The sequence below is a fragment of the Podarcis muralis genome, chromosome 16 (genome assembly GCF_964188315.1).
Source record: "Podarcis muralis chromosome 16, rPodMur119.hap1.1, whole genome shotgun sequence".
NCBI classification, from domain to species: domain Eukaryota; kingdom Metazoa; phylum Chordata; class Lepidosauria; order Squamata; family Lacertidae; genus Podarcis; species Podarcis muralis.
The window spans coordinates 342,667-353,851 of record NC_135670.1 but is presented as its reverse complement, the minus strand read 5'-3'; the positions used below and the strand labels follow the sequence as shown (position 1 = coordinate 353,851).

The window sequence follows — 11,185 nt, the reverse complement described above, 5'->3', positions numbered from 1 at the left end:
CTCCTTCCTCCGCCTTTTGTGCTACCAGGAGAGGCGCCGGAGCCGGAGCGGAGCGGGTCCCCCGCCGGACTTGCTGGTGGCGGCGGTGGCGGAGCTGCTGGGCGGACGACGGAGCCCCGAGCGAGCGACGGACCCCGGCCGGCCCTCCGGGAGCGATGCTGGTCCTGGCCGTGCTGTGGGTCTTCACGGGAGCCGACGCCGCTTTCGCCCAAGGTAAATCCGGAGCCGGATTCGGAGCGGAGAGAGACTTTTCTCGCGCTTGTTTTGCGCCTCGACGGCAGCGCAGAAGCGAGGCTGGCTTGTTCCGTTCGTGGCGCGCCGGGGAGAGGCGAGGTTTTTCGCTCCCCTCCGGGGGAGAAAAACTTGCGGGGGGGGGGAGAGATTTAGGAAAAGTGTGGAGCGGATCCCAGGACACCCCCAGAAAGGAGAGAGGCGTTCCCACGGGTGGTTGTTGTTTCTTTTGGGGGGGGTCTGGATTTGCAATGCTCATCGTGGAAAGGGGGTGCAGTCGGATTGAAATGGGGGGATGAGCGCCGTTGCTTCCGAGGAGGGGAGTTTGGGGGGGGGGCGGAAGGAAGGAATGAGAGTCGCTCTCGGCCCCGCTTCGGATTTGCAACGGGTGTAAACAGGAGGGGAAACTCCGATGAAGCTGATGGTTTTTTTGGGCGGAGAGGTATTTTAAAAACGGGGGTCCCGATTCTGCGGCCGAGGCGGGAGCGAAACGTGTGTTAAAGGATCGGGGGGGAAGGATCGGGCCTGTTTGGAGGGCGAGGGCGAAGTTAACTGGATGAAGCCCCCCACTCCCCCCCCCCAAAAAAAAAGTAGGATCGGGATCAGAGCGGTGGATCGGTCCTCTAGGCTCGCGCATCGTGGGCGAGGAAGGCGGCGGATCCAGCCACGTTTTCTCCCGATCCTCCTCGCTCCCAGGCAATCCGCAGCCTTAGAAAGACCGCGTTACTCGCGAGGAAGGAGCCTTGAACTCTGTGCGATTGCGGGGCGGTGGTGGAGGAGATCCTGACTCGCGAGTAACCTCCATCCGGAGAGAGAGACGAGCCAGCAGCCCTCCCCACCCACCCCCAAAACAGAGCCCACCTCCCTCCTTCCATCTCACACCCGCCCCACATTTGGAAGCCAAACTCTGGGGTTTTTTTGGCTGATGTGGGGAAAAAGTTCAGGCCGAAAGGGCTTTAAAGGGTTTCATTTGCGAGGGGGGGGGGGCAGAGAGAGAGAGAGATGGAAAAAGTGAAAGTGACTCGATCAGGGTGCGCGCGGGGGGGGGGCGATGTTTGAGGGATCCCAGTGGGAGGAGGCGGAGGGAAATGTGTTTTTTCCCCTCCCCTTTTCATTTTTGGAGCCTGCAGGAAAGTTTAAAAACATGTCAGGGGGAGGAGATGTGAAGTGGGGGGGGGAGGGGGAAGAGGTTGGGATGGGGGGGGATTTCCCAGGCACCCAAACCTCCCCCCCCCCCGCCCCTGCCTCCCAATCCAGCCGGAGGGGGAGAATTCTTTCCGAGGCGCACGCCGGAGAAGATTTGGTCCTGGGGGGCGCTGTTGGTGTGGAGGATGGACTTGTGGCTCGTTGCAAGCGAGGATGGAGCTGGTCGTGACCCATACTTGGGGGACGGGTGGGGGGGCTGGAAGAGAGAGAAAATGAGGGAGGGGGTGGCGAGAGCGCCTGGTGCCGGGTTGGGGGGCGCTGGGGGGCAGTTGAATCAGCGCTGATGGCCGTACCTCCGCCGTCTTCTCTCTGCAGATTCGGGTTGGGGGCTGAGCGCCTCGCCCCCCCCAGCCTGGTGGGATGCGGTTGCAAAGGGCTTGTTGGGGGGGGGACTTTGCCACTCCCCACAACTCCTGGGGGTGGAAGCGGGGCGTTGTAGTTCGGCAGCATTGCGGGGGGGGGGGCGTCGGTTCCCCACCCCTTTACCCGCCTCATCTCTTGCCTTGATATCCCTCCTTTTGTTCTCTGAGCTGAGCATGCCTGGGTCTCCCCCCCCCTCATTTAACCCCCACAACAACCTTGCCAGGTAGGTCAGGCCGAGAAGGATAGAGACTGGGCCCAAATTCGCACCCAGGGCCAAGTGGGAAGATGTCTTAGAGTTAGAAGGGACCACGAGGGTCATCTAGACCAACCCGCTGCAGTGCAGGAATCTTTCGCCCTACCATGGACTCGAACCCAGAACCCTGAGATTCAGAGTTTCGTGCTCTACCAGCTGAGCTGTTATTCCTGGTTCAAACCCTCTTGTGTCTAGGGCCCTAGTCTGATGCTCTAACCACTACACCACACTGCCTCTCTATTATATGTGGGTGTTTATACCTGTGCGGTCCTCTCAGCCGCAACCAAGCCCTCTATGTGCTGTGTGTACAGAAGCTCTGGGGCCTGTTCTGGAGTCTGTTGGGCTTGAACTAGGTGGACAGTGGTGGGTGAAACCTTGAAAAGAAAGAGGGAAGGTGCTTGGCTTGCAGAAGGCCAGCAGAGTAGAGCTGAGCGGGGCCGGGGATGTCTGCCTTGGGCCACTTCTGCTGTGGAACGGAGGAAGATGAAGGTTCCTTGCGCCACTGCAGCATGCTAATAGAGCCTCCCCTTTCAGTGGCAGTCTACCCTGGGACGCCACAAAGGCTGGCAGGATTGGGGGCAAGGCGGCTTTGGGCCTGGTGCAGATTCTTGGGGGGGGGGGGATATGTGGCGGCGACGTCCTTGACTTTAGGATAATGAGGATTCTCTCTGGTCCTCTGAAGCCGTCTGTGAGAGGATCACATGGTGCGTGGTTAACCTGTGGAACTCCCTGCTGCCAGAGGCAGTGATGGCTTTGAAAGAGGACTGGATGAATTAATGGAGGAGGAGGAGGCCCATCTGGGGCTGCTGTTTGCCCCAGTGGCTTTTGTCTGCCTAAACCACTGGAGGCAGCAATGCTCCTGAATGCGCAGCAGTGGAAAGGAGTCTTGAGTTCAGATTCTGCCAGCGGGTTTGCCAAAAGGAGCATCTGGTTGGCCCCTCCGAGGCCGGATGGGTCATTGCCCTGACCCAGCAGGCTCTCTTTATGGTCTGATACCCTCTTACTCTGAGTAGACCCATTGGAATTAATGGACCTAATACAGCCATTTCCTTCAATTCCATTGGATGGGGTTCAGTAAAGCCCATTGAATTGGAATACGCAAATCACTAACTTGGGTCCGCCGATTTCGGTGGGTCTACTCTTGAGTAGAACTGAGCTGTTTGGCTGTGAAAGGGACTCCTATGGAAGGCGTAAGGCGTGGACTCTCCTTCACTGGAGATTTTTAAAGAGGCTGGATTGCAAGGGGCTGGACTAGAAGACCTTTAGGGGTCCCTTGCAAATCCACAATTCTCCGAGTTGGAATACAACCTGGTAGGTCTACTCATGAGCACGGCTAGCATTGGAGGCAGCCCCATTATTGCAATATTTCAAGCCCCTAGCTAAAAGGAAAAAAAGGTGTCTTCTGATGGGGTAGGGGGTCCCAAACTGTGTTTCTCTTTAAAATGCTATAATCTCCCCCCCCAAAAAAAAATCCTCTTTTGAAGAAAGCTGTGTGTGTGTGTGTGTGTGTGTGTGTGTGTGTGTGTGTGTGTAGAAATCTCTGGGCCCTTCATTGGCTGAGATCCCACTCATTTTTTGCATGGGGGGGGGGAGCCGAGTTGTCAAGCTCCTCCCCTCTGTGACCACATTCCTTATAATTAAAAAGAGGGGGAGGGGGAGGAGCAGCAGCCTCTTTGCATAGCCTGGAGGGGAAAAGGAGAGAAATTGGGATTTTCAAATGCGGGAGGGGGCAGGGGTGGGATTCGTAGAACCTCAGAATTGGAAGGGACCCCCAGAGCCATCTAGTCCACCCCTCTGCAATGCAGGGAGAGAGGGGGACCCCTCAAAGCGAGCCAAAATGGGTTTCTGCTTCTCTCCCCCCCCCCCCACTTCCCTGAGGCCTCCTCCCTTGGGAGGTTTTTCTGAGTTATTCTCTGGGGCTGAGCAGCACCGGAAAGAGAGCTTTCTATTGAAGCCAATTTAAGGAGAGAAGAGGGGGGTGGAGACCAACTGGGGGGGGGGATTACTCTGAAATAAAGGCATGTAGAAGAAATTGTGTTAATCGGGGAGGTTCCAGAGGGATGGATGTCCTTTTGTGTGTAATTCTCTTTTTTTTTGCTTCCATGGGGTGGTCAGCCCCACCGATGCTGATGAATCCTGGTCCTTGTTTAGGCGCAGGGCATGATCCAATCTTGACCGCGCGAAAGTAGCTATGGTTTACGCCAGATATAATCCAGGCTGGAGATCTTCTCCCTTGGCTGCCCGGATGCTGTGAGACTACAATTCCCATCGTCCTGCGTCAGTTCAGTTGTCGTGGGTGATGGGAGTTGTAGTCCGAGGACGCCTGGGAACGCAAAGTTGGAAGGACTTGGATCTACATTATGAGCTTAAAACACACACGCCGGTATTTAAAACTCTCTGGATCAGGCCAAAGGGGACTCCTCTTCCTCAGCCTCCTGTTCCCACAGTCGCCAACCAGTCGCCCCAAAAAGGAAGCCCCATGAGTGCAAAAGCAGAACTCTCCCCACTTACGATTCAGAGGGAGAACAGAACAATCGTGGCTAATTGCCATTGTGTGTCAGAATCCAGTTCAGAAGGCATTTGGACTGGGGCAAACTGGTGGTCGTCCCAGGTGTTAGAGGGAAGGATGTGGGGGGAGATATCTGGGGGTGTGACTCTGTGGCCGATCACCTGCCGGGCATGCAGAAGGGCAGAACTTTCCCTGTGATTATACAGTGGTACCTCGGGTTGCATACACTTCAGGTTACAGACTCCGCTAACCCAGAAATAGTGCTTCAGGTTAAGAACTTTGCTTTAGGATGAGAACAGAAATCATGCTCTGGCCAGCAGCAGCAGGAGGCCCCATTAGCTAAGGTGGGGTTTCAGGTTAAGAACAGTTTCAGGTTAAGAACGGACCTCTGGAGCGAATTAAGTACTTAACCCGAGGTACCACTGTAATGAAATGATTTTAGATGCTGTATTATTTTACTGTTGGTAGTCGCTCTGAGCCCGGCTTTGGCTGGGGAGGGAGGGATATAAATAAATTATTATCATCATCATCATCATCACAAGGACTTGAGGGAAGGCCCATGGCACCTGCGCTGCATGCAGAAGGTCTCCCACATCTCGGGGGGGGGGGGGGCTTGCAAGAAACCCTGGAGAGCCGTGGCTGCCAGTCAGTGCAGGCAGACCGAGGCCCTGACTTGGGGAGAAGGCAGCTCCCTATGAGGGAGGGCTGGAGCTCAGTGGTTAGAGCACCTGCGCTGCATGCAGAAGGTCCCAGGTTCCACCCCAGGTGCATCTCTGGAATATCAAAGGAGCTGCGCATGTATTGAAATTATCCTGAGGAATGAGGGAGTGTTTACTGGGGGGGGGGCAGATACGGCTGAGGCTGAGAAGGAGGCAGGGGCGGCTGGGCGCTCGCTTGTGTGGCGAGGCTGGATGAGCCTCATCACTCTTCATTTCTCGCTAAATAATTTTCTGTATTTTATCTAAATGAAAGTCATTCTTCTTCCCCCTCCCCCCCCGTCCCCCCCACCCCACCCTCTTTCAATCTCCTGCAGGGCTTCTCCCCACAATGGTGTGTCACAAATTGAAATATTCATTCATTTTCCGAGGCCTTTTTTTTTCTCTCTCTCTCTGTCCGCATGGATTATTTTTCATTTTCTCCTCTCTCTTTTTTTCAGGGGGAAGGATGGGGGAAATTTAAAACGGAAAAGATTAAAGATAATTTTGTGTGTGTGTGTGTGTGTGTGTGTGTGTGGAGAGAAGGGAGACCATTGAAAACAGAGCAAAACTCAATCTCTTTTTACAGGGGTTCAGTAAACACCCCCAACGCTATCCCATGTTGCAATCCGGGGATATCAGATGGGGTCAGCTCTTCTGCAGGGTTGCCAACTTTTGCTGCTCTGCTCCTCGGCCTTTTCACAGTAGCTAGGAGCTCGGAAATTTAGGAGGCGGAAGCTTCCACCTCCTCCCCCAACATCCCTTTATCTCTCCTTGGCAAAGCAAAGTTAAGCTGTTAACTGCAGAGGAGCAAGGGCAGAAAACAACGTTGGCAACCCTGCTATAGAGGCAAACACTTTCCAGGATTAACATGGCGGAGGGTCTTGGACGGAGATGAGAAGGTTGGTTTTGATAGCACGCTCTTTCTCCATGGCGTATGGAAGCGTTTGCTTCTTGCCTGGTCACCTGCAATGAATTGGAAAAGTTTCTAGGCGACCAAGCAGTGGTGATCGCGGAATCACAGAATTCTAGACTTGGAAGGGACCACGAGGGTCATCTAGCCCACCCCGCTGCAAAGCAGGAATCTTTCACTCAAAGTGGAGCTCAACCCCACAAGCCTGGGATTAAGAGCCTCGTTCTCCACCGACAGAGCTATCCCACTTGCTATAACTGCGGAGAATTGACTTGGGGGGGGGCATTGATCTATATATCATTTCATTCATTTATTCCATAAAATTTAATTAATACAGTCATACCTTTTGTTACGTTTGCTTCAGGTTAAATCTTTTCAGGTTGCGTCCTGCGGCGACCTGGAAGTACCGGAAAGGGTTACTTCCGGGTTTTGCCACTCGCGCATGCGCAGACGCTCAAAATAACGTCATGCGCAGAAGCGGCGAATCACTACTCGCAGACACGGGTTGCATTCTGTTCATGTTGCGAACGGGGCTCTGGAACGGTTCCCGTTCGCAACCAGAGGTACCACTGTAAGGTAAAGGTAAAGGGACCCCTGACCATTAGGTCCAGTCGTGGCCGACTCTGGGGTTGCGGCGCTCATCTCACTTTACTGGCCGAAGGAGCCGGCATACAGCTTCCGGGTCATGTGGCCAGCAGGACTAAGCCGCTTCTGGCGAACCAGAGCAGCACACGGAAACACCATTTACCTTCCCACTGGAGCGGTACCTATTTATCTACTTGCACTTTGACGTGAACTGCTAGATTGGCAGGAGCAGGGACCAAGCAACAGGAGCTCACCCCATCGCGGGGATTCAAACCGCCGACCTTCTGATCAGCAAGTTCTAGGCTCTGTGGTTTAACCCACAGTACCACTGTAAAGGTAAAGGTGCCCCTGCCCGTACGGGCCAGTCGTGTCCGACTCTAGGGTTGTGCGCCCATCTCACTTAAGAGGCCGGGGGCCAGCGCTGTCCGGAGACACTTCCGGGTCACGTGGCCAGCATGATGAAGCTGCTCTGGCGAGCCAGCGCAGCGCACGGAAACGCCGTTTACCTTCCCGCTATAAAGCGGTCCCTATTTATCTGCTTGCACTTAGGGGTGCTTTCGAACTGCTAGGTGGGCAGGAGCTGGGACCGAAAGATGGGAGCTCACCCCGCCGCGGGGATTCGAACCGCCGACCATGCGATCGGTTTTACCCACAGCGCCACCCAGAAACACAACCTCTGGGCAGATTTAGGTGCTTCTCAGAATTCCAAACCAGAGGACTGGACAAATTCGAGGAGAACACGGCTATTGAGGGCCACTGCTAGCCACAATGGCTATTCCCTGTCTCCATAGTGAAGAGGAAGCAATGTTTTTGGAAGCCACAGGAGACAAGAGGGTTGCTCTCGTGCTCGGATCCTGCTGCCTAAAGAGGCATCTGTGGTTGGCCCCTGCGAGGACAGGAGGCTGGACTAGACAGGCCCCCTTTGGCCTGACCCAGCAGCCAGGATCTTCTGTGGTCCTTGTGGAACCTCCAGCTCCAGAGACAGTCTATCTGCATTCCCAAGTTCTTTGGGGCAATTGGCCCCTGTGAGTGGGGACAGGAGGCTGGACTAGACGGGCCCCCTTTGGCCTGATCCGGCCGGCTCTCCTCACGTTCTGACATCTCCTGGCCCCGTAGCAAGGAAGCCTCTCTCGCTGCCGCCGCTCTGAGGTTTTCCTGCCCACCTCCTGTAAGAAGCGGCGTAAATATTGTGAGTGGCACTCGGGAGATAATAGCAGTCTGACTGCAAATTGATTAGTGCTGTGTGGAAACTGCCAGCCTGGGCTGCCCACGCAGACCGCCTGCCACTTACCTGCCGGGTTCGCTCGGAGGGAACAGACGGAGGCGGGGGGGGGGATGGCATGCAAAACATGGGGGGGGGGGGAATGGGTGCGGAGGAGGAGCAAAGGACTTTGGTAACATGGCGCCCGGATCAAGGACTAAATCTTGAGCTCCTCCGCCCCAACTATTATTTTCACGATAATTGGTACAGTTGCGTTTTATGCATCTTCTCAGTCGGTATCCATATAAAACAGGTATTATTATTAATATTATTATTATTTTGCACCCAGTTGTTATTAGCCTGCACCGCCCTAAATCTGGAGCTGGCGGGGAGTCCGATTAAAACCCTCCTCCCGTGGGGAGAGGGAGGAGCTCAGCTCCCTAGAGACCAGGGAGTTGCGTGGAAATGCAGACATCTGCGGCTGTACCCATTGCTGTCTCTAACCATTGGCCCTGCTGGCCAGGGCTGGCTGGAGGAACAGCCCCACAGCCTCTGGAGGGCGTCATTTTTGCTGCACCTGCTTTAGGGTCCTGGTCAGGGGTGGGGCGCCTTCCCCACTAGTCCCATCATCGCCCCGACCACTGGTCATGCTGGCTTATTTATTTATCGCAGAGATAGCCCAGCCTTTTCTCCCTGGCAGTTAAGGGGTGTCATTCATGGTTCTTCCTCCGCTTATTTAATCCCCACAACAACAGCCCTGTGAGGTAGGCTGAGAGGCAGGCGCTTCAGGGAAGTTTTTAATGTGTGACATTTTTAATCTTTATTGGAAGCTGCCCAGAGTGGCTGGGGAAGCCCAGCCAGATGGGCGGGGTACAGATAATAAATTATTATTATTATTATTATTATTATTATTATTATTATTATTATTATTCATGGCTGAGTAGGGGGGTTCGAAGGCTCCTCTCTCCTGGGCCCTAGTCTGACCCTCTAACTAGTGCAGCACACAGCTCAAGCCTTACTTGAGAATAGCTTAGGAACATAGGGACCTGCCAAAGTTCATTCTTCACGATCATGAGGACTTGAAACTTGGATGGATTAAAATTAATAGAAGGATAAGAAGGTGATTAAAGAAGAAGAATGAAGTGGCGACATCAGGAAGCAATGGACATATGTTTGTAGCAGGCGCAGGGAAGCTAATTATTGTTTTTTAATTGTATTAAATTTAAATAACTTGGATCGATTTGTTAAAATTTGGAGAACTAATAGAAATTAATATATATAAAAGAAACTTGCATCCTTTGAGAAGAAGGCCAGTCACTCGGTGGCAGACGGTCCCAGCTTCCCTTGCCAGTGGCCTCTTCCGGAGGGACTGGGAACGCCCCCTGCCGGCAGCCCTGGAGAGCTGAGGCTGCCAGTCAGTGTAGGCAACATTGCAGTTACCCCTGCACCAGCCCACCTGTTCCCGGGCTCCCTTTCCAGAGCCAGCACTCTGCCCCACAATCACTGGCGTGAGGGTGGGTGGTGCCCCTGAGCTCGTGCAGAGCGCCGCTGCCTCCCTTTGTGTCGAGGGAGGGCTCTGAGATTGAAGGGAGCATTTTCGGTGCCTTTCCTCCTCCTCTGCCGACCTCTGGAGAGCAGCCCAAGGTTTGCGCTGCCTGCTGACGGGAGAGGAAAGAGCAGGCAGGCAGCCTCCCCAGCCGCCCGTCTCGGCTTGTCTCCCGAATCTCCCTTTCCGCCCATCTCCGGCTGCCATGGCTGTCTATCAATCAGCCTCGCACTCGCCTCCCGCTCTCCTTCCAAGTCAAAACGGATCCGGCGGAGGATGGCTCTCCCCCCGGGACTCTCCTCGCACTCGTCTCCTCGGTGTTTGGGCAGGCCTGTGTTGGAGGGGGCAGCCCAAGTCTTTGAGGTGGGGGGGGGAGGCTCTCCTTCGCCGGGGGGGGGGGGGAACTTCCTAGAATGTGTGGAATCCCGGAACGGTCGAACTGGAAGGGACCTCAAAGGTCATCCATCCCAACCGCCTGCAATGTAGCCTCGCCCAAGTTTCCCAGCAGAAGCTGAAGTGGGCAAGAGCGCCTCTGAGTGAAGTGCAGAGTGCCAAACTGGTTCCGGTCCTAGCCCCTCCCCTCCGCTGTGGGTCCTGGAGGCCGGAAGCTCTGGGGTGCCTCTGCTCTAAATCCAGGTGTTGCTGCACCCCTTTCCATCTCTGCAGTGGGTTGGGCTAGATGACCTTGGGGTCTCTTCCAACTCTACAATTCCACGATGCTACGTTAGGGAAAATGGCTTTGCAAACAATGTGCACGTTAGGCAAAATTACATTATTTGGGTAGGAGGGGAAGGGCAGCTAATTTAATGATGGTGGTGATGATGATGATGATAATGCAATAAGCGTATACTAGGATAAATTTGGGCGCTGTGGGTTAAACCACAGAGCCTAGGACTTGTCGATCAGAAGGCTGGCGGTTCGAATCCCCGCGACGGGTGAGCTCCCGTTGCTCCGTCCCTGCTCCTGCCAACCTAGCAGTTTGAAAGCACACCAGTGCAAGTAGATAAATAGGTACTGCTCTGGCGGGAAGGTAAACGGCATTTCCGCGTGCTGTTCTGGTTCGCCAGAAGCGGCTTAGTCCTGCTGGCCACATGACCCAGAAGCTGTATGCCGGCTCCCTTGGCCAATAAAACGAGATGAGCGCCTCAACCCCAGAGTCGGCCATGACTGGGCCTAATGGTCAGGGGTCCCTTTACCTTTACCTTTAGGACAAATTTGCAATGTGACGCTGGTGCATTTCCACAGGGAAAATCCTTTAGAACTCCCAAATGATGTCTAGAACTTAAGGGTGTCAAGTCAAGACCCTCAAAGGTCCAGATCCACCACACTATCTGCAAACCAGAGCTGCTGTGTGGCTACAGGGGCTCATTCTCCCCCCCCCCCCCTCCCATCCATGCTGGGCTCTGAACTGGGACAACTCAGACCCAGAGGGGCTGGAGGGTGCTGGCCAGGTGAGCAGATTCCTCTGCAAGGCACCCGGATCCTGCAGCCTTTCCTCTGATTAATCCAGCTGTGTCAACAGGTCCCCGAGGCCAGGGGATGACGTGTGTGGCCCTTTGGGCGCTGGCTGCCTCGTGAGTCACTGCGCGTGTCGTCTGGCAGGCCGTCTAAGGGCGGGACGCCACCGCTGAGACTTAGCAAGCCTCGGGCCGGGCATTGCTTCTCAGCCTCGCCTACTTTGCC

The 11,185-nt window shown here is 54.8% G+C and overlaps 1 protein-coding gene across 1 annotated transcript in view; it reads left to right on the top strand.

The window, feature by feature from the left end:
- KIRREL1 (kirre like nephrin family adhesion molecule 1) overlaps nt 1-11,185 on the top strand; it is a 108,357-nt gene continuing 97,172 nt past the window's right edge. Inside the window, exon 1 of the mRNA XM_028711212.2 lies at nt 1-213. Within this exon, the coding sequence (XP_028567045.2) occupies nt 156-213 (58 nt within the window). The 5' untranslated portion in view covers nt 1-155. The remainder of the gene's footprint in view (nt 214-11,185) is intronic.